General features: G+C 37.0%; 1 protein-coding gene across 4 annotated transcripts in view; it reads right to left on the bottom strand.

The window, feature by feature from the left end:
- Window positions 1-24,559, bottom strand: part of TMEM26 (transmembrane protein 26) — a 63,901-nt gene that overhangs the window by 29,268 nt on the left and 10,074 nt on the right. For 2 of the 4 annotated variants that reach the window (XM_086382326.1, XM_086382325.1), the window contains exons 2-4: window positions 13,527-13,605; window positions 12,330-12,466; window positions 7,796-7,909 (exon numbers count right to left, since the gene is read on the bottom strand). Coding sequence is in view for 3 of the 4 variants with exons in the window: in XM_086382325.1 (XP_086238451.1) it covers window positions 7,796-7,909; window positions 12,330-12,346 (131 nt within the window). In the remaining variant the exon portion in view is untranslated. Of the gene's footprint in view, window positions 1-7,228; window positions 7,307-7,795; window positions 7,910-12,329; window positions 12,467-13,526; window positions 13,606-24,559 lie in introns of all 4 variants that reach the window. The other 2 variants (XM_086382328.1, XM_086382324.1) reach the window with 2 other exon arrangements.

Raw genomic sequence — 24,559 nt, 5'->3', positions numbered from 1 at the left:
CAGTGACTCAGGAAAAACATTTATTATTCTTATTTTTTGACTTGTTCTGTAGATTCTTTTAGATTTTCCCCCCTTTTCCCCCCTCTGTTGTAGTTGTCAATATTATTGGCACTATGAAATCCAATTAGGCTTTAGAGCTTTTCTTTTTTTTTTCCTCAGTCACATTTTTTATTGTTGTTATAAACTTCTGCCTCTCTGTAGGGCTTTTGCAGTTTTGTGGAGTTTTCCTTTTTTATTTTTCGTTTCTCTTTTTTTTAATTTTAATTTTTAGTTTTTTAAACTTATTATTATTTCTACATTTATTCCTTTATTGGCTTTTCCTACTGTTCTTTTCCCCTTGCAGTTAATCTTTAACAAATATAAATCTTCCTTATCTACCTCTGTCTAACTTTGCATATATATTCTTTTATTCTTTTCTTTCTCTCCTTTCCTCTCAACATATTTGTTAGTTTTATTTTCATTGCTTTATTGCACAGTTTGCATCTTGCTTTAGTTTTGTTTTCCTGTTTGTGCTTTAGTTAGTTTTGTTCTGGTAGATATAATTTTTGGTTTCCTTAGTTTGCCAGGTCAATCTATTGTACTTTATTTTTGCTGGGCTGTTTTGATTTTGCTTATGGGTATATATGTATATATGTATATTCAGTCACACCTTTTATTGTTGTTATAAACCTCTCCTTCTACATGGGGCTTTTGCAGTTTTGAGGCATTTCCTTTTATTTTCTCTATTTTCTCTCTTCTTTTTTTCCTTTTCTCTTTTTTATAATTGCAATTTTTAATTTTTTTTTAACTAAATTTTTTCTATATATTCCTTTGTTTGCCTTTCCTACTATTCTCTTCCCCTTGCAGTTAATCTTTAATGTATATAAATCTTCTGCACCTACGTCTATTTAAATTTGCATATCTATTCTTTCTTTTTTTTCTTTCATTCCTTTCCTCTCAACATATTTGTTAGTTTTGCTTTCATTGCTTTATTCCCCACTTGGTACCTTGCTTTAGTTTTGCTTTCCAGTTTGTGCTTTAGTTAGTTTTTTTCTTAAGTAGTAAATATAATTTTTGATTTTCTTTGTTTGTTGGGTCAATCTAATGTAGTTTATTTTTGTTGGACTGTTTTGACTTTTCTCATGGGTGTATATGTATATTCCATTATTTTAATTATTATTTGCCTGATTTTGTAACTACCATTTGTCTGGGGTTCATCTCTGGTTTCTTATCTTTGGATATTTGTTTTAATCTTACTTAATGCCATAACAAACCACTTGTGGAGTCTTCATTCCTGACCAGAGATCAAGCTCTGAGCCTTTGGAGTGGGAGAACTGACTCCAAGACCCTAGACTACCAGAGAACTAACCTTAGGGAGTATCAGATAGTGAGAACTCACACAAATGAAACCACTTGAATACCAGACCCAGCATCACCCAACCACCAGTAGCACCCTGTGCAGAATGCCTCATCTAAATAATGAAAAAACCAAAAATACAAACCCAATCATCAGCAGACAGGAGTACCACCTCACTCAGCCTTGCCCATCAGAGAAAAACAAACAAAAACTCAACACAAATCTCACCCTATATGAAGCTTACACAAACCACTGGACCAATGTTAGGAGAGCAGAAACCAAAAGGAAGATAGAATCCAACTTTCTTCAAGGAAGGAATTCAACTTTCCTGGAAGCCTGGGAAAAGGAGACCTCAAACACAATAAGTTAAAATAATAAATAATGAGAAGGCAGAGAAATACTACACAAATGAAGGAAAAAGTCCAATAAATGTCCAAATACAAAGTCCAAATAAATGAAGAGGAAACAGGAAAACTACCTTTAAAAGAATTCAGAATAATGCAAATAAAGATGATCAAGAATAATGAAAATAAAGATGATCAAAACCCTTAAAACGAAATGGAGAAAATGGAAGTACCAATTAACAAAGACCTAGAAGAATTAAAGAAAAAACATAAGAGACAAACAACACAATAACTGAAATTAAAAATACTCTAGAAGGAATCACTAGCAGAATATCTGAAACAAAAGCTGGAAGATAAAATGGTGGAAATAACGTCTGAAATGCAGAACAAAGTAAAAGGAATGGAAAGAACTGAGGATAGTCTCAGACCTCTGGGACAATACCAAACACACCAACATTCGAATTATAGGGTTCCCAGAAGAAGAACTCTTGCCTGGAAAATCCCATGGACGGAGGAGCCTGGTAGACTGCAGTCCATGGGGTCGCTGAGGGTCGGACACGACTGAGCGACTTCACTTTCACTTTTCACTTTCCTGCATTGGAGAAGGAAATGGCAACCCACTCCAGCGTTCTTGCCTGGAGAATCCCAGGGATGGGGGAGCCTGGTAGGCTGCCGTCTATGGGGTTGCACAGAGTCAGACACGACTGAAGTGACTTAGCAGCAGCAGCAGAAGAAGAGAAAAAGAAAGGGTTTGAGAAATTTTTTGAAGAGATTATAGTTGAAATTTTCCCCAACATGGAAAAGGAAATAGCCAAGAGGCACAGAGTCCCATACAGGATAAACCCAAGGAGAAACACGCCAAGACACATACTAATCAAACTAACAAAGACTAAACACAAAGAAAGTATATTAAAAACAGCAAGGGAGAAGCAACCAGTAACATACAAGGGAAACCCCATATGCTTAACAGCTAATCTTTCAGCAGACTCTGCAAGCCAGAAGGGAATGGCAGGATATGTTTAAAGCACTGAAAGGGAAAAATCTCCAACCAAGATAACTACCCAGCAAGGATCTCATTCAAAATTGATGGAGAAATAAAAAGCTTTTCAGATAAGCAAAAGTTAAGAGAATTCAGTACCAGAAAACCAGCTTTACAACAAATGTTAAATGGAATTATATAGTCAAGAAATACAAAAGAAAAAAGATCTACAAAATCAATCCCAAAGAATTAAGAAAATGGCAATAGGAACATATATATCAATAACTACTTTAAATATAAATGGATTAAATGCTCCAAGCAAAAGACACAGACTGGCTGAATGGATACAAAAACAAGACCCATATATATTCTGTCTACAAGAAACCCACATCAGACCTAAAGACACATATAGACTGAAAGTGAGAGGATGGAAAAATATATTCCATGCAAACGGGAGGCAAAGGAAAGCTGGAGTAGCAATCCTCATATCAGACAAAATAGACCTTAAAATAAAGATTACAAGCTACAAGGAAGGACACTACATAGTGATCAAAGGATCAATCCAAGAGGAAGACAGAACATTTGTAAATATCTATACACTCAACATAGGAGCACCTTAATACATAAGACAAACACTAACAGACATAAAAGGAGAAATTGACAGTAACACAATAATAGTAGGAGATTTTAACATCCCACTCACACCAATGGACAGATCATCAAAACAGAAAATTAATAAGGAAACAAAAGTCTTAAATGATACATTAGATGAGATGGATCTCATTGATATCTTCAAGACGTTCCATCAAAATGCAGAATACCTTCTCAAGTGCACATGGAACATTCTCCAGGATAGACCACATCTTGAGTCACAAATTAAACCTCAGTTATTTAAAAACATTGAAATCGTATCAAGCATCTTCTCCAACCACAGTGCTATGAAGCTAGATGTCAATTACAAGAAAAAAGCTGGAAGAAACACAAACACATGGAGATTAAACAACACATTAAAAAATAATGAACAGGTTACAGAAGAAATCAAAAGGGAAATCAAAAAATTTCTAGAAACAAATTACAATAAAACATGACAACTCAAAACCTATGGGATGCAGCAAAATCAGTTCTAAGACGAAGTTTATAGCAACATAATCCTACCTCAATAAACAAGAAAAACATTGAATAGACAACCTAACTTTACACCTAAAACAACTGGAAAAAGAAGAACAACAAAAAAAACAAAAACACAAAATTAGTAGAAGGAAAGAAATGATAAAGATCTGAGCAGAACTAAATGAAAAATAAAGAATGAAACACTATTAAAGGTTAATAAAACTTAAAGATGGTTCTTTGAGAAGATAAACACAATTGACAAATCTTTAGCCAGACTCATCAAGAAGAGAAGAGAGAAGAATCAAATCAACAAAATTAGAAATGAAAAAGGAGAGGTTACAACAGATAATGCAGAAATCCAAAGGATTATAAAAGACTTATGAACAACTATATGGCAATAAAATGGATAACCTGGAAGAAATGGACAGAGTGTTAGAAAAGTTCAATTTTCCAAGACTGAACCAGGAAGAAATAGAAATTATGAACAACCCAATTGCAAGCACTGCAATGGAAGCTTTGATAAAAAATCTGCCAAAAAAAACAAAAGCCCAGGACCAGAGGGCTTCACAGGAGAATTCTATCAAATATTTAGAAAAGAGCTAATGCCTATACTTCTAAAACTTGTTCAAAAAAATGCAGAGGAAAGAACACTTCCAAACTCATTCTATGAGGCCACCATCACCCTGATACCAAAACCAGATAAAGACAGCACAAAAAAAGAAAACTACAGGCCAATATCACTGATGAACATAGATGCAAAAATCCTTAACAAAGTTTTAGCAAACAGAATTCAGCAACACATCAGAAGGCTCATACACTATGATCAAATTGGGTTTATTCCAGGGATGCAAGGATTCTTCAATATACAGAAGTCAATCAATGTGATATACCATATTAACAAATTGAAAGATAAAAACCATATGATCATCTCAATAGATGCAGAAAAAGCCTTTGACAAAATTCAGCACCCATTTATGATTAAAACTCTTCAAAAAATGGGCATAGAAGGAACCTACCTCAACATAGTAAAGACCATATATGATAAGCCTATAGCAAACATTATTCTCAATGGTGAAAACCTGAAAGTATTCTCCCTAAGATCAGGAACAAGACAAGGGTGTCCACTTTCGCCACTATTATTCAACATAGTTCTGGGAAGCTAGCTACAGCAACCAGAGAAGAAAAAAGAAATAAAAGGAATCCAGATTGGAAAAGAAGTAAAGCTCTCACTGTTTGTAAATGACATGATACTGTACATAGAAAACCCTAAAGATAGTATCAGAAAATTACTAGAGCTAATCAGTGCATTTAGCAAAGTTTCAGGATACAAAATCAATACACAGAAATTACTTGCATTTCTATATGCTAACAATGAAAAATCAGAAAGAGAAATGAAGGAATCAATCCCATTCACCATTGCAACAAAAAGAATTAAATATCTAGGAATAAACTTATCTAAGGACACAAAATAACTGTACACAGAAAATTATAAAACACTAATGAAAGATATCAAAGATGACATAAACAGATGGAGAGATACTCCATGTTCCTGGGTAGGAAGAATCAATATTGTGAAAATGACTATACTACCAAATGCAATCTACAGATTCAATGTGATCCCTACTAAATTACCAATGGTGTTTTTCACAGAACTAGAACAAAAATTTCACAATTCATATGGAAACATAAAAGACCCCAAATAGCCAAAGTAGTCTTGAGAAAGAATAATGGAGCTGGAGGAATCAACCTTCCTGACTTCAGGTTATACTACAAAGCTACAGTCATCAAGACAGTATGGTCTTGGCACAAAAACAGAAATATAGACCAATGGGATAAGAAAGAAAGCCCATAAATAAACCCATGCACCTATGGGTACCTTATTTTTGACAAAGGAGGCAAGAATATACAATGGGGCAAAGATAGCCTCTTCAATAAACGGTGCTGTTTAGGTCTTTTTTTTAGCACAATAAATGGTGCTGGGAAAACTGGACAGCTGCATATAAAAGAATGAAATTTGAACACTTTCTAACACCATCCACAAAGATAAACTTAAAAGGGATTAAAGATCTAAACGTGAGACCAGAAACTATAAAAACTATAAAACTATAAAAACTCTTAGAGGAAAACATAGACAGAACACTCGATGACATAAATCAAATGAAGATCCTCTATGACCCACCTCCTAGAGTAACGGAAATAAAAACTAAAGTAGAGAAGTGGGACCTGATTAAACTTGAAAGCTTTTGCACAGCAGAGGAAACTAAGCAAGGTGAAAAGACAACCCTCAGAATGGGAGTAAATAATAGCAAATTAAACAACTGAGAAAGGATTAATTTCCAAAATATACAACTCAATCCCAGAAAAACAAACAACCCAAGCAAAAAGTGGGAAAAAGACCTAAACAGACATTTCTCCAAAGAAGACATACAGATAGCTAACAAACACACGAAAAGATGCTCAGCATCCCTCATTATTAGAGAAATGCAAATCAAAACTATTATGAAGTACCACCTCACACCGGTCAGAATGGCCATCATCAAAAAGTCTACAAACAATAAATGCTGGAGAGGGTGTGGAGAAAAAGGAACACTCTTGCACTGTCGGTGGGAATGTAAATTGATACAGCCACTATGGAAGATGGTATGGAGATTCTTTAAAAAACTAAGAATAAAGCCACCATATGACCCAGCAATCTCACTCCTAGGCATATACCCTGAGGAGGCCAAAACTGAAAAAGACACATGTTCATTGCAGCACTGTTTACAGTAGCTAGAACATGGAAGCAACCAAGATGTCCACGGACAGATAAAGAAGTTGTGGTACATATACACTGTGGAATATTACTCAGCCATAAAAGGAACACATTTGAGTCAGTTATGAGGCAGATGAACCTGGAACCTATTATACGGAGTAAAGTAAGTCAGAAAGAGAAAGATAAATATTGTTCAGTTCAGTTCAGTCGCTCAGTCGTGTCCGACTCTGCGACCCCATGAATCACAGCACGCCAGGCCTCCTTGTCCATCACCAACTCCCAGAGTTCACTCAGACTCACGTCCATCGAGTCAGTGATGCCATCCAGCCATCTCATCCTCTGTCGTCCCCTTCTCCTCCTGCCCCCAATCCCTCCCAGCATCAGAGTCTTTTCCAATGAGTCAACTCTTCGCATGAGGTGGCCAAAGTACTGGAGTTTCAGCTTTAGCATCATTCCTTCCAAAGAAATCCCAAGGCTGATCTCCTTCAGAATGGACTGGCTGGATCTCCTTGCAGTCCAAGGGACTCTCAAGAGTCTTCTCCAACACCACAGTATTCTAATGCATATATATGGAATCTAGAAAAATGGTACTGAAGAATTTATTTACAGGATAGCAATGGAGAAACAGATATAGAGAATAGAGTTATGGACATAGGGAGAGGGGAGGTGAGAGTGAGATGTATGGAAAGAGTAACATAGAAACTTACATTATCATATGTAAAATAGATGGCCAAGGAGAATTTACTGAATGGCTCAGGAAACTCAGTCAGGGCCTCTGTATCAATCTAGAGGGGTGGGATGGGGAGGAAGATGGGAGGGAGTTTCAGAAGGGAGGGTATATATGTATTCCTCTGGCTGATTCATGTTGAGATTTGGCAGAAAACAACAAAATTCTGTAAAGCAATTATCCTTCATTAAAAACTAAATTAATTTTAAAAATATATATAGGGCAGATCCCAATCTTTTCATTATATCATTCCTTCAGAATTGTCTGTATCTCTCTTTGTACATAGGTCATCTGATCCAAGTGTTAAAGGTTCCTTAATACTGCAAGTTAAATATATTTATTAATGCATATAAGATATATATGCCCATTAGGCTTGTTAAATATATTCAATAATAGTGCAAAATACAATTTTCTTGTGACTTTCTGAGCCAAACAATTGGTGAATTTCCCTAGGGAAGAATGAGCTGAAAAGTATAGAAAGTGGTATTCTCACCAAATGAAAAGGTGATTTGTTAGATCCCTTAACATACAATGAGAAAGCTCTCACCGTCGCAATGAGATCATCTGCTTTGTTGGTATGTTCAGCTGACAACAGAGTTTGATTGAAGTTTTCTTTTCTGCTGGTATTCTGTGACAATCCTCCAAATTGGCTACTGCAATACTAAGAAGTATTTGTAAAAAAGCAATGTGTCAGAAAATATCACAGTAGGCAACATTTAAGATGGCTTCAGTGTATCTAAGAGATTATGAGCAAAGATGTGAAGTTTCTGTAGTAAAGCATAAACATTTTCAAAAATCAGAATATAGCCTTGAGATAGAAACCATTTTCAGTTAATATGAGGAAAGAATCAACTATACATGTCTCATTTTCCCACAAGTCTATGAGGCTGTAGATGCTCTAAGTTCATTGTGGAGAGCTATAGAATTTATGAATTGATCTCTGGGGTCCCTTTCTTAAATCATGAAACAATTATAAAACAAACCAACAACCAATGAAAGCATGTATGATCTTGGTCAAAGCATTCATTCTATGATTTTATTACTTGTTCAGAGCCTCTTTATCTAAAATACCATTTTGCTAGTGTAGGTAATTCAGTTACTTTCAATCATGTCTGTTGGGCACTGTAACAATCCCCCCAAAATGATAATAATAAAATAACATATCTACCCATCAACATATACATTTTACATCACTCTAGAAGCCAATTTAGATTTATAGAAAAGTTAACAATAGACCTAAAATAAATGGCATTTCCCCCTCCTTATTCTTTCATTTTGCATGTAAATTTCTTTATATGAACTATGTGTGATTTTTAATCCAACCAGAAGCTGAGAATCTGAGGTAGAGAAAGAAAAGAGAAAAGTACATAAGAGAGGAAAGGTGTTGTACTTGAAAATGTAAGTGTAGCCAATGATTATTTCAAAAACTCATTAAGAAAAAAACAAACTGATTTAAAAAAAAAAAAACTGCAGAGCTAACATACATTTGAAGTGCACACAAACACACCCACACACACACAAACACAACCACCACTGCACATCCGTGATCACACACTTGGATTTAGAGAGAATTTTTTTTTAATGCTATCACTGAGAAGTATATTTTTCTTAATTAATTCTGGATATTTCATTGATCATTCTATGAGCTACTTGGAAAAGTAGAAAGGAAAGTCTGTCAAGAAGCTATTTTTTTTCCCTTCCATCAGGACAACTAGTGTTATGGATGGGAAAAAAAAAAAAAAAACTAGTGTTATGGGTGAAATGACAAGAATAATTAAGAAAAATGGCCATGTGCCATATCTCTAAGAGCAAAACTGTAGTTGTTTGCACACTGGTTTCTATATAGCTAAGGCTCCAAGAAAAGATAATGAAGATAACAAATTAAATCTTTGAACCAAGCAACAAATCCTCATTGCAGGAGTTCTGTGACTCTAAGAACCTAATGTTCAATAGGAAACATATTTGAACACTTCTTGGCAGGCATGAAAGCAGATTGTATATTAAAAGTGGTGACCTTGATATGTTTTTCACATTCTTATCACTAAAAATCCATAGACATCTTGTTATTTTTTAAAAATAGTCATCTGTACTGCAGCATAAGATAACATGATGGCAAATGGCTTTGTAGCTCATATTATGGTATAAAGACCCGAGTCCCTGTTCATTCTTAGAATTCTGTTTGTTATAAATTGATGCAACTTTATTTTAAGTGGCAGTTGTGTTGGATTGCACAGAACAAACTCCTAAGATTTAACCTGACTTATATTGGTTTTATGGTAATACTGTTTACAATCAGCATTATATAAGTGAGTTACATGGATGATCGGGGTGCCAAAAAGTCACTTTTTCATGGCCTATGTCTGAAAAGCTTTAAAAGCATTCCTTTGGTTCAAACCACACATCTTCAAGACCAGAATATTTCCATTGCTTTAATTGTGCCAATTCATAAATAGACTTGCTGGGAGGGATTGGGGGCAAGAGGAGAAAGGGACGACAGAGGATGAGATGGCTGGATGCCATCACTGACTCGATGGACGTGACTCTGGGTGAACTCCGGGAGTTGGTGATGGACAGGGAGGCCTGGCGTGCTGCGATTCATGGGGTCGCAAAGAGTCAGACACGACTGAGCGACTGATCTGATCTGATCTGAAGAGTTAAGGTCATAATTGTTGTCACAAACATTTTCTTTCCATTCGTGTAGACCCAGTCAGATTCAGAAGTGAAGGTACAGAATTGATCATCTAAGGGAAATGTTGTCATGAAATAGGTCAGGATGTTTTTTGAATGCCAAGTCATAGGTTAGAATGTTTAGGGTGTAGAGTAAATGGAAAATGTGAAAGCAAATTAAATTATCCTTTTCCATCATGAAACATTCAGATGATTTTGATGTAAATTGCTGTAAAACATAAAACACATTATTGAAAAAGGCAGTATGATTTAATGAACTAGGGGTTAAGACCCAGGTTCTGAACCCCAGAACTGCTGTTGATTAGCTGTGTGGCCTTGGGAAGATTACTTAACCTTGCTGAATTTCAGGTTCCTATTCTCTAACATAGAAGTCTACATACCATGTCTAACTTAAGGAGTTGCTGGGTATACGAATGAGAAAATGAGAAAAGTATCTGAAAATAGTTTGAAATAAAGAACTATATGAAAATGTATGATATGATTATTATCATAACCAAGATTTCCTACATGAATAGACTAAGAATTTCTGTACCTTCCTTTATTCTGCCATTTTTTATTTCTTTAAATGCAATTCCAATACTTTTTTGTCTCTCACTTTTTTCTACTTCCAACTCTGCCCACCCTGCCCAATTCACAATCTGGGCATTCATTGTAATTCTCAGTGTCAAAATGAGTCAGATCCATTACTGCTAAAGGTCCAATTTCTTTTGTAGTGTGAAAATTAGAGAGGTACTGCCCAGGGCCCAAACATCTCTTTTTTTATTATTATTATTAAAAAGAGAGTTTTTGGTTGCGTGCTATTTGTTGTAATGGGATTTGACCTGTATATCAATTAACTGTGCAAACCTTTATACTATAAAAGCATTTGGGTAAGTGAATTGTTATTGTGGATGATAACCATGTCATAGAATTGGATGTGAAAAAAAAAAAGCGATTCAAGTCACCAGAGTTTATACCCATACCCCTGAAAGTAGTAAGTAGTAAGGAAATTAAAAGTCTCTTCATATCCTAAAAGCTATAGTAACTCGAACGAACCAATCTACTGTGACAAAACTTCTTTTGTATAAACATAGAGACAGCTTTTTACATTAATATTCTTTAGACAGGAGATTTAGGCAGACAGATGTCTTCTTCATGCCTACATTATTGGTACATGCATGTGGAGTTCCGCAAAACTAGTCCACAGAACTAAACTCCCCTCTGTGTGCCTAAAATGTTGAGCAAGCATTTTCCAGATAAGGTTTGAATATCTGAAACATGTATCAGAGGCTTAACTTTGCTATAAAGTGACCTTCTGTAGCAAAGTAATCTGTGATAGTCTCACAGATTTTACCAGTAAAGATACTACACTATTATTATATCATAACTACAGTTCATCTATAACACATAATCCTGTAACCTGAGCCCTGAGGATGTGAAGTCCAGGCTGCAGTTTAATGGACTGGACTAACTGCCCCCCCTCCAGTGTCATACAGGAGCATTGATGACCATCAGCGGCTGAATCCAGCCTAGATCCTGCTACCTGGGGTTGCCCACGTAAGAAGTAATTCAGTGAAAAATCAGCACCTGTCTCTAGAGCGGGATGGGGCGAGGCATGGGAGGGAGGTTCAGGAGGGAGGGGATATAAGTCTGCTGCTGCTGCTGCTGCTGCTGCTAAATCGCTTCAGTTGTGTCTGACTCTGTGCGACCCCATAGATGGCAGCACACCAGGCTCCTCCGTCCCTGGGATTCTCCAGGCAAGAACACTGGAGTGGGTTGCTATTTCCTTCTCCAATGCAGGAAAGTGAAAAGTGAAAGTGAAGTCGCTCAGTCGTGTCTGACCCTCAGTGACCCCACGGACTACAGCCTTCCAGGCTCCTCCGTCCATGGGATTTTCCAGGCAAGAGTACTGGAGTGGGGTGCCATTGCCTTCTCCGGATATAAGTCTACTTAGAGATTATTCATGTTGTTGTACAACATAAACTAGCACAACATTGTAAAGCAATTATCCTCCAATTAAAGAAATTTAAAAAATTAAATCACTGCCTCTATTTATAATTAGGGACTCATACTGGAAGCCACTGTTTCTTTTCTAGGTCAGTGTGGTCTTAATATATATAGCCTATCCTTCCTGATTGTGGGTTCCCTGGTTCCTCTCCTTTACACTTATTTTGGGGCACTTGAATGAAGTTCATATTTTACTAAGACAGCTCTTAGGACTTCAGAAGTGAATCTGCTATAACCTGCAAAGCCTGTATTTTAAAACAGACTATTTCAAATATCCCTTCCAAGGTTGACAGTATTTGTACAGCAGAGTACAGATGATGGAGTTCTGTTTTTGTTGTTCCTGTACATGTATGCTAAGTTGCTTCAGTCCTGTTTGACTCTTTGTGATCCTATGAACTGTTGCCCACCTGGCTACTCTGTCCATGGGATTCTCCGGGCAAGAATACTGCGGTGGATTGTCATACCTTCCTCCAAGGGTCTTCCCAACCCAGGGATCGAACCTATATCTCCTGCAGCTCCTGCATGGCAGACGGATTCTTTACCCCTGAGCCAAAGGGGAAAACGTCATTTTATAAGATGCTAGATGATTGGGCCTTGCCCATTCTTTTTTTTTAAATTTTTATTGGAGTATAGTTGCTTTACAATATTTTATTAGTTTCTACTACTGTACAGCAAAGTGAATCAGCTATATGTATACATATATATACAGCCCTTTTGAATTCCTTTCCCATGTAGGTTACCATAGAGCACCGAGTAGGGTTCCCTGAGTTATACAGTAAGTTCTCATTAGTGACCCATTAGTTATCTATTTTGTACATAGTATCAATAGTATATATACAACAATCTCAATTCCCCAGTTCATCCCACCCACCCTCCGTTCCCTTGGTATCCATATGTTTGTTCTCTCTGTCTGTGTCTCTATTTCTGCTTTGTAAATAAGATCATCTATACTAATGTTTTTTTTCAAATTCCACATATATGCATTAATATATGATATTTTTCCTCTATTTCTGATTCACTTCACTCTAAGATACTGTCATGGGGCTTCCCAGGTGGCTCGGTGGTAAAGAATCCACCTGTCAGTGCAGGAGATGCAAGAGACATGGGTTCAATCCCTGGGTCCAGAAGATTCCCTAGAGTTGGAAATGGCAACTCACTGCAGTATTCTTGCCTGAAAAATTCCATAGACAGAGGAGCCTGGCAGGCTAGGATCCATGGGGTCAAAGAGTCCAACATGACTGAGCGACTAAGAATCACAGTCTGTCATACAGAGCCCTGCCCATTTTTAGTACAGTAACTCACTGAAGCTGCAAGGGATAAAACCAGAATTGTATACCCTTATGTAAACTGTAGCATATTGGAGGGGAAGTGTTAGGAACAAGACCTCTAACCCAGATTACTAATGAATACTCTTAAATCTTAAATGAAAGCAACACTTTTATTAGTTTAGACAGATCATGGATTCATTTCCTTTTTGCTGAGGGCTCTTATTTAGTCAATTCTTGATACCTCCAGCTCCTTAGAAAAGTGCATTTCTGACAGAAATTGGATTATAATAGGAATGTAGTTTATTGCTGAGTATTCAACTTTCCAAAAGTACATACCTGGGTTTCATGGTGCATTTCAAGAAGCCATAATGATGGAACAATGCTAATCAGATATAAAAATATGGCTGGTGAAAACCTGTGAATGAGGGGAAAAAATAGTTCAGCTTTTATAATTTTTTTTAAAAGAAAGAAAACAAGTGCACATACCCTGACTACACTGAGTCAAACCTTTTAATCTCCAGTATTTATTTGAAAGGGGAAAATGCATTATGTGATTCCTGCCATATGGATTACAGAGAAATGGAGCAACTGTAAAAGGCACTAGCAGCTGTCATTCTCACTGAATTTCTAATCCAATTAATAGATGTTAATTTTAATACGGTTTAATGGGACACTGCCAATTAGTCTCAGGCACAAAACGGGGTATTTTGTGTTTAATACGAAAGCAAATACAGCAACAGTAAATCTTGATTTTTGAATACTGTAATTTCAGGAAGGTTGCCTACATTTTTTAACATTAACCGGAAATTCTGAGAGCTCAAAAAATAACATTCTGCTAGAAGACAAAAATCAGTTGATAAGGAACAGGACTAAACAAAATCAACTGGCTTTGTGTGTTTCTGCTACACCCAGGAAAAATAAAAATACAGGCACACCTCATTTTATTGTGCTTTGCTTTACTGAGATTCATAGATACTGTGTTTTTCTTTACAAATTGAAGGTTGGTAGCAACCTTGCGTGAAGCAAGTTTGCCAGTACCATTTCTCCAACAGCATTTGCTCACTTTGTGTCACATATTTCAAATTTTCTTATTATTATTGTTCTGTGATCATTAATCTTGGATGTTATTTCTAAGATTCACTGAAGACTCAGATATAGCTGGCTATTTTTAACAATAAAGCATTGTTTAATTAAGCTTTGTTCATTGTTTTTTAAGACATAATGTGCACTTAATAGACTATGGCCTATTGTAAGTATACTTTTAAATGCACTGGGAAACCAGAAAATTCACGTGACTCTGTATTTCAGTGGTATGGAAATGAACGTCCATCTCCAAGGTATGCGTATACAAACAAACCACAGATGAAGGGTTTGGTATTTCTTTGAGGGCTATCTATAGTAATTATTTTCAGACTCAAATTCAGAGGGCAGTCCATAGAGAGGACTCTCATTTGTACTTGGACACATCAAATTTAAATGTTAGTTTTGCCACTGACCTCTCAGTTTGCTTCCTAATCGACAAAATGGGAACAGCCCCATAACAAAAACCATAGACTGGGTGGATTAAACAACAGAAATGTATTTTCTCACAGTTCTAGAGGTTGGAAGTTCAAAATCAGGCTTCCAGAATGGTTGGGATTTAGTAAGAGCTCTCTTCCTGGTTTTTAGACAGCCACCTCCCACTGTGAACTCACATGGCCTTTCCTGAGTGCATACACTTCACAAGAAAAGAAAGTTTTCTCTCTTCTCTTCTTATGAAGCCACCAGTCTTAGTGAATTAGGACCCCATCCTTATGACCTCAATTAACTCTACCGACTTCCTAAAAGCTCTGTCTCTAAATATATTTACTCTGGGACTTAGGGCTTCAACATATGAATTTTGAGGCAACACAGTTCAGTCCACAGCAGTCACATTTATCTCTCAGGAATTTTTATTATTTAGTTGACCCTAGAACAACATGGAGATTAGGACTCTCTGTGTAGTTGAAAATCCACATATAACTCTGAGATCGACCCTCTATATGCACAGTTCCACATCCACAGATTCAACCAACCGTGGGTCATGAGGTACTGTAGTATGTATTTATTGAAAATAAGATGCATATAAGTGGATTTGCACAGTTCCAACCCATGTTGGAACTTTCTATAAAGCAGTGTCTGGCAGAGTTGTACATTCTGTAACAAGTAGCTGTTACATAATTATGGGATGTCATGCAATGAAAACACATCCTTCAAAATTTGAACTAAGATAAAAATTACATACTTTACAAATTTATTTCTTCCAATTGCATTTTATTTTAGATTGGACTCTTGTTTTATAAATCATCTTAAAACTGTAAATCAGTATAATTTTATTAAAATACTTTTAGTACATTCATGCGATGGTTTAAGATGACCTGAAAAATAGAAATGTTAATTGTTCAAAAACAGAATTTGAGATGAAAATCTACTAAAATCGTATGGTTATAATCCGGGGGAGGAGAAAGGGAGTGAATAAACCTAAATGGAGGAAAACATTTAGAATGGACTGTTTAAAGGCTGTTAACCTTTTCACTAATATCTCCTTTCAACTTCTGGGAAGAGAAAGAGAAAGGGCAAGTGAAAGCAATTCTTAAGAAAATCAGTATTTAAATAGATATTACCCTACCATCAATTTCCTGCAGAAATTAATTTGAAATAAAGGGTTATGGGTCATGATATTATTAGAATTTGACTTAGACAATGGTTGGGCTGCAGAAAGATATCCAAGGCCCCCATGTCAAACATGTTTTTAGAAAGAAAAGGAACACTTAATTCTTTGACCTCCCATATCAACGGAAACATCAGGAGAGAATATTTCCTTTGTGAAATTGGGGAAGGATATGAATTCTGGTTGGAAGGACAGTTGGAATATGTAAATCTTTTTTTTATATGTCGAATGTTGGCTGGACTGCAATTTTGTTGACTCTCTCAGGATTAATTTTAGGATTAACTGGCCTGGCAATACTGTTAAAATAATAATCTAGGGAAGCTATATACTGAACATATCATAGTTCTTGGAAGAGTTCAAGAATAAAATAAACAATCAATCACCCTTAATATCTTCTGTGCATAACATTTATTTCTACAATTGGAAAAAAGACTATCCTGTTTCAACATGTTTCCTCTAATTAGGAATCTAGTTATATATTTTAAAAAACATTCAAAATCCAGGATTTTCTCTGTTGCCTATTACAAAGACTATAAATTCCCCAATCAGATACATATTCAAAGCCTCCTCCATTCCCCATCTTATCTCTACTTCCCTTTCCTCTACCACATCCTATCAAGCTGAGCAACTCAGGAGTTTCAACTTGCTGTGTATTTAAAATGAAACAAAACAAAATGTTTTGGAAACTTTCCCTTGTTCCATCCCTCTTTGTCAGACCTATTTGACATCTGTGAAAGGGAGTGGGAATCCCATTAAGCACCTGAGAATTAATCATATTCAAGTCAAGAGCATGTGAGTCCATTGTCTTCCTCCTCCTCCACCCCTGTTCCTGACCCTCTTAACCCTATACCTAAGAGGATTTGCTGGAATTCCCAAAGGCTTCCAGGAGAATTACCAAGGAAATGCCTAGTCCACAAAGTGATCAATAGCAATTCAGAATTAGGAACTTCCTCCTCTAGCTCCTCTCTCTCTCTCTCTCTCTCTCTCTCTCTCTCTCCAGTAGCAGGCTATGCTAGTTGTTCAACTGGTTTTTTTTAATTACAGAGAAAATAAAAGTCTGTTATATAGAAAAGTATTGAAAGGTATAGATACATTGCATTTTTTACATGAAGGGTACATTTCAGCTCTATGTTTTATTGGACCATGGGTCCCTGTTAAGAGCAAAGGACTCTATCGTCCCTTCAAGGTTGGTCCATCTGAGAAGAGAGGTTCTGATGTGGATTTTGGAGCAGATGTCCTTCAAATTATGATTACTTGTTTCAGAAAGCCCTGCTCTTATATCTCTATCTATCAGTACCCTTCCTATATTTTGAAATACAGGAATTCACTGCAATAATTAACTTTAACTTGTACTTCTCTTGTGACCCAGCACATTCTCCACTGTTTTCTGTTGTGTGTATTTATAATACGATTCGGCAGATCCTGAGTCTCTAATTTATGTCCTTTCCCGCTTCCATCTCCTTCATCTTTTCCTCTCTTCAGTAGTCTCAGCTGTCTTTTTAAATCTCTGTTGTTGTTGTTCAGTCGCTAAGTCACGTCTGACTCTTTGTGAACCCATGGACTGCAGCACGCCATACTTCCCTATCCCTCACTGTCTCCCAGAGTTTGCCCAAGTTCATGTCCATTGAATCGATGATGCTTTCCAACCATCTCATCCTCTGCTGCCCTCTTCTCCTTTTGCCTTTAATCTTTCCCAGCATCAGGGTCTTTTGTAATGACGTGGCTCTTAACATCAGGTAGCCAAAGTATTGGAGCTTCAGCTTCAGCATCAGTCCTTCCAGTGAATATTCAGGGTTGATTTTCTATAGGATTGACTGGTTTGACCTCCTTACTATCCAAGGGACTCTCAAGAGTCTTCTCCAGCACCACAGTTCGAAAGCATCAATTTTTCACACTCAGACTTCTTTATGGTCTAACTGTCACATCCGTACATTACTACTGGGAAGACAATAGCTTTAACTATATGCACACTTTGTTAGCAAAGTGATGTCTTTGCTTTTTAATATGCTGTCTAGGCTTGTCACAGCTTTCCTTCCAAGAAACAAGTGTCTTATAATTTCATGGCTGCAGTCACCCTCCACAGTGATTTTCGAGCCCACAGAAGAGAAAATAGGTCACTGCTTCAACTTTTTCCCCTTCTATTTGCCGTGAAGTGATGGGACCGGATGCCATGGCCTTAGTTTTTCAATGTTGAATTTTAAGCCAGCTTTTTTCACTCTCCTCTTTCATCTTCATCAAGGGGCTCTTTAGTTCCTCTTTGTTTTCTGCCATTAGAGTGGTGTCGTCTGCATATCTGTGGTTGTTAATAATCTCCCCACAATCTTGAATCCAGCTTATAACTCATGCAGCTCAGCATTTTGGATGATATACTCTGCATATAAGTTAAATAAGCAGAATGACAATATACAGCCTGTTGTACTCCTTTCCCAATTTTGAACCAGTCATTTTTTTCCATGTAAAGTTCTAACTGTTGCTTCTTGACTTGCATACAGGTTTCTCAGGAGACAGATATTCCCATCTCTTTAAGAATTAATGCTTATTTATGAATGCTTAGAGGTAATACTTATTAAGCAAATGCTTAAATGTTTGAATGACTAAATTTATAAATAAAGGGAATACTGAGAAAGCAAAACAAGTGATGGCTGCTGGCATCTACAAGGACCTTTTATATTCATATTTCAGCAGGCCTGGTAACAGGTACAGTTTCTTAGTTGTGTCACTTGAGGAATTGTTACACTGCCATAGCAATTTCAGAAACTTGAGAGACCCAAATTTGAATCTTGCCTCTCCCATTCATTCATCTTTGGAAATTCATTACTTTTTCTGAAACTCAAGATCCTTGTCTATGAAATAGGTTATATCAACCTCATAGGGTGGTTATGAGAAGTAGAGAAGACAATGTTATGGGCTTGATATTGTACTTAAAAAAAGAGAAAAAACTAAGTGGGTTCTAACTCAAACCTTCACATATGTATTTCTCCCCCTTGAAATACCTCTCTCCCTCACTTTTCACCGTATCATCTCCTTTTCAAGGTTCATATCAGCTCTATAGGACTGCACAGAAGAACTTTCCTTGTCCTTCCAAGCTTCAATTGGGTCTCCTTGTGCAATTGGGTCTCCTGCTTATCCTAGAGCACTCTTCACTTGTGCTCCATGGGTGTTAAAAGAGTTTCAACATTTATAATTATATGTGTGCATACATGTGTGTGTCGGTGTGTGTCTTGTGGTCAGTTGTCTCCCAGCAATTCTAAGTGACATAAGCATAAGACCTGTACCTGACTGTGTCTATCTGCGCATCATGCCCTCAGCTCCTTCCACAGTACCTGGTGCGTGATGGTCCATCCCAAGTATTAAGAGTGATCTCATAAGGTCCAGTTGATTTACAGTTCTGACTTTCTTGACACTCTGTTGCTGGTCTGACTGGAAATCTCCTTTTGAAATAGCATAAATTGATTCTTATCAAAAGTTTTCCTGAAGGAAACATTATTCTGTGCCTGGATGAATTTGATATTTTTTCTACTGTGCAGGATTTAGTATTTCAAGGTGACATTTAGCCATGACATGTTATTTTGAAGGTTTACCATATTCCTGATAGTGCATTATCAGAGCAGTTCATTTCTGGAACCAAGGAGAATGTGAATCCTAAAAATTAAAAACTAAGCCTGATCCTACCTTTTTCTGTATAATGAACCAAACTGCATACCCTTTCTTAGGGGCTTCAGATCATTTTACTCTAGTTTTCATGTCTTAATTGTATTGAAAGTAAGTAGAAGCCAACCATAAGCCCTAATATCAGAGACGGGTCTAGCCATCTCAGAAATAAATGAAATCAGGTTTCTTGATGATTGTTTATAAAAAATAAGTTACACCAATCATAGACTGACAAAAACTGATAAATATATGAGTAAATGATTAAGATACATCCAAGTGGGATATTTTTACAAAATTGCTATTACCCTATTACTAATGAGCCATCTGCCTTTGGAAACTCAGATTTATTACAATTCTAATTATCATTACCTTATCACAATACAGAATATGCCCAACATTAATACTTTAATGCCAAATTGCTTTCCTTTTGGTCAGCTATTTTTTCTAAATTTACCTTCCTAAAGATAATTTTTCTCCACAGAAATTTTCGTTTGTTTGTTTATTCACAGCCCTTAGCCAGTATGCCAGTTCTCCCTAAATATACAGCAGGAACACCATCCTTATTTTCCTTTATTTGTTATGTACTTACTTGTTGACTAATATGTTTGCAGGTCTTGCTACATGCTAGACACTACTCTGAGCTCTTAAAGAACTATACTCATTGTTTTATTTTCAGTTCACTTCTTCCAAAAATAAAATATTATTTACCTTACAAAGTTGTCATTTCAACATGACATAATGTTTTTCACAAAATGATTGTGTCATGACATTTAGCAATTTAGCTCTGCAGTGGATTATATTTATTTCAATTCACCATTAGTCTAAAAGTAAGATTCCATTTTCCTCTTCCCCAAAATGATATGTATTATTGTTTTCTTATTGAAAAAGTAACATTTGTTCATTTTAGAAATGTATAACAATAGAAATAAGTAAATGGAAGAAAATTAACCATAATATCACCTAATACCCTGAATAGCTTTTCTCTCTGCATACAATAAGGATTCTAATCTTCAAATTATATGCATAAATCTGAAGATAGATAATATTTAAATGAAGCAAAAATAATGTTCCAAATTACTCTGAGGTGAACTGCGATTTATTTTGTATTTCAGTTCTCAGTATTTCCTACTCTACAAAGGCAGAGTGGAATTGTCAGGATATACTAGACCCAAGTTTCAAAATCTCATGTTAAACTGCCTCAAGGGTCCTCAAAATTTCTGGAGCACTTTTTAATAAAACGTTTATTTTCAAGGAAATTAAAAAACTAGGTCAAGATATCCTTTCATGCACCCCTAAATCCTATCTAACAACTTAAGGACTGTCCTCCTTACATGTAAACTGGTTTCTTGAAGTGGGCCTTAACATCCAGGGTTTGCATCTGGGCTGCTCAGGAGGCCTCCCTGTTAGCACAGAGGGAGAGGGCAACCGATAGGATGGCCTCTAGCTACCATCTGTCTCTCTGCCACCCCTCAGAATGCACTGAGTGCTCCTGCAGAACACACAGCCCCCGGATGCCTAGGAAGCCTCTTATCTGCACCTCCCACCTAGAGCCCTTTGCCTGTGTCTGCCCATGAGAGGAAGGAGTTGGGGGGAGGAGGAGAGGCCACAACCAAATGGCCATAAGCTGGTGAGAATGCCCCACAAATGGAGATCTGAATACGAAATGTGTATGTTTCAATAGGTACCAAGACCACGTGATGGGTTTGTTTTGTCCATGATCTTTAGCGGGGAGGTGGCTCAAACGGTCAAAAATCTGCTTGGAATGCAGGAGACGCGGGTTCAATCCCCAGGTCATCCCCTTGGAGAAGGGAATGACAACCCGCTCCAGTTTTCTTGCCTGGAGAATCTCATGGACAGAAGAACCTGGTAGGCTATAGTCCATAGGGTTGCAAAGAGACGCAACTGAGCAAGAAAACAACAGACTAATAATGAGAACAAAAAAGACAGGATTTCAAATAAGTCAGGAATACCTATTGTAATGGAATTTTTAAGCGTTTGAAAAATGCCCACATTTAGGTTTTATAAAAAGGAGAATACTTGTGAAGGTGAATACTAGCACTCTTAATTAGAGCTTTTGTGATTTGTTGTTGCTGACTTTTGTTTTTTAATTTTTTTTTTAAGTTTATTTGGCTGTGCTGAGTCTTAGTTGTGGCATGTGAGGTCTTCCATCTTCATTGAGGCATGTGAAATCTTTAGTTGTGGCACACGGGATCTTTAGTTGCGCCATGGGAACTCTTAGTTGAGCCGCGGGGGATCTAGTTCCTTACCCAGGGATCAAACTCAGCCTCCCTGCGTTGGAAGTGAGGAGGCTTAGCCACTGGACCACCAGGGAAGACCATGAATGTTTTCTTTCATAAGGGAATATTCTTAAACTATAATATCAACCACCAGCAAAATTAATATTATATACTTCACTTAAAAATTTCCAAGTGGATATCTAAGGCAAGAACAAACTCTATTAAAATTGAAGTTGCTCACATTCAAAGCTCGGAAAATGCCTCACAATGACTAAATGAGCTGCTGCTGCTAAGTCACTTCAGTTGTGTCCGACTCTGTGCGACCCCATAGACGGCAGCCCACCAGGCTTCCCTGTCTATGGGATTTTCCAAGTTAGAGTACTGGAGTGGGGTGCCATTGCCTTCTCTGACTAAATGAGCTATAGGGACAAAATATGCATATGCATTTACGATCTACATTACTATTTTTTCTTATAAAAATTCTGATCCCGAGAACATCATGACCTCTTCCTAAATGAACTGGTTCCAGCTGAAACCCTAACTATCGCCACCATTCCCTCAACCTAAAAAGCCCTTCTCTCTTTTCTTCTCTTCACTCTTGTAAAACCACCAGCCACTTCAAAGGCCAGGACCTAAAGCACATACCTGAGAAAATTTCCTTGTCTAACAAGCCTATTGCACAGACTGTATCTTTATTCTGCAGCCTTTCTGCTCTTTTGGACTTAATTTGTCAAAAATTATTTGGTACTCAGAGTATTGTTTTGTCTTGTCCTCATATAACTGCATATGTTTTATGTTCCTTCAAGAACACCATCATAGAGCCTAGTATAATAAATGAATGTTTAATGAACAAGTGAACTTAAGTGCTAATGACCAAAGGAATGTTAATGGTCTCTCAGGGGATTCAATGGATTATGGATGTTATTTATGTGAACTTTAATTTATTTCACTCTATAAAAGACAGTGGTATTTATTTCTGTTCTGTGGAAGAGTTTGGTTGTTCACTTTAGGACCCATGAAGACAGTCTAGAATTTTTCCCCTTTTCTATCTTCTTTTACATATGCTTTGATTTTAGAGGGATGTCTGCTTGTGCAAGAGTGTCTCTGAGCTGTGGCCATGTCTAGTCTAAAATTTTATTCTTTTTAAAAAAATACTTAAAAAAGAAAGAAAAAAAAAAAGATCCTGCATGCCACAAGTAAGACCCACATGTGGGTCTTACTTGTGGCATGCAGGATCTTTTTTTTTTTCTTTCTTTCTTTCTTTTTTTAAGTTGCAGCATGTGGGATCTTTAGTTAGAGCATGCAAACTCTTCTTAGGAATCTAGTTCCCTGACCAGTGATTAAACACAGGCCCCCTACATTGGGAGCACAGAAGAGTAAAAGTCGCTTAAATTTTCTACATTCTCTTCTAAGCAAAACCATTCTAGTGTTCATTTACCAAATCACCTGGGATTTACTTACCCAATTTTGGAACACAGAAAATACTTTGACCCTTTCTGTACCAAAGAGAATCCTTGACCCCAAAAATGTCTATAGTTGTACTGTCTACAGCAAAACCCAGTTTGGTTGCTGAATGTAGAGTACAGCAACTAGGTGATGGAGTTCAATTCTGGCATGGGAGTACTTCTCTGAGTTTGGCTTCCTCATTTGCAAGCAGAAACTAGCACCAGGGCTTTTGTGAGGAGTGAATGAGGGAATCCATTCAATGCAAAAGTCTGGCTCAAGAAAAGTGAGGGTTCACAGATGCTAGGATTGTCTTTATGACTCATTGTTGCTTGATCCCCTGGAGAAGGAAATGGCAACCCACTCCAGTGCTGTTGCCTGGAAAATCCCGTGGATGGAGGAGCCTGATAGACTACAGTCCATGGGGTCGCAAAGAGTCAGACACGACTGACGACTTCACTCATTCAATGCTAGTTGTGACCTTTGATGAGTGATCTAGCCTTGCTATGCAGCAGCATCTTCATCTTAAAATGGTAATAAAGATGAAAATGAATTCATCAGGTCATTGTGAGGATTACATGAGATAATGGATAGAAAGCAGGCTTGGAGCAGCATCAGTTCTCCGTATCTCAGTAACTGTTACCATCTCCACGATCAGCATCACCATTATTTTCATCATCCTCCTCATCCCCATTATTAACAGACTGTCAGAAAATGGCACAGCCAATTTATTAACAGGCTTTTCCTAATAATAAAATCCCTTAGAAGAAATGAAGAAATGAAGTAGCTATCATAGTTAACAAAAGAGTCTGAAATGCAGTACTTGGATGAAATCTCAAAAATTACAGAATGTTCTCTGTTTGTTTCCAAGGCAAACCATTCAATATCATAGTAAGCCAAGACTATGCCCCAACCAGTAATGCTGAAGAAGCTGAAGTTGAATGAGTTTATGAAAACCTACAAGACCTGGAATTAACACCCCAAAAATATGACCTTTTCATTACAGGGGACTGGAATGCAAAAGTAGGAAGTCAAGAAATACCTGGAGTAACAGGCAAATTTGGCCTTGGAGTGCACAGTGAAACAGGGCAAAGGCTAATAGAGTTTTGCCAAGGGAACACACTGGTCATAGCAAACACCATCTTCCAACAACACAAGAGAAGACTATACACATGGGCATCACCAGATGGTCAACACCCAAATCAGACTGATTATATTCTGTGCGGCCAAAGATGGAAAAGCTCTATAGCAAAAACAAGACCAGGAGCTGACTATGGCTCAGATCATGAACTCCTTATTGCCAAATTCAGACTTAAATTGAAGAAAGTAGGGAAAACCATTAGACCATT

This window comes from Bos grunniens, chromosome 28 (genome assembly GCF_055505025.1).
Source record: "Bos grunniens cultivar Pamir isolate PY7600 chromosome 28, Bosgru_T2T1.0, whole genome shotgun sequence".
Lineage (NCBI taxonomy): Eukaryota > Metazoa > Chordata > Mammalia > Artiodactyla > Bovidae > Bos > Bos grunniens.
The sequence above is the reverse complement of the archived record's forward strand: the minus strand, read 5'-3'. Positions and strand labels throughout refer to the sequence as shown.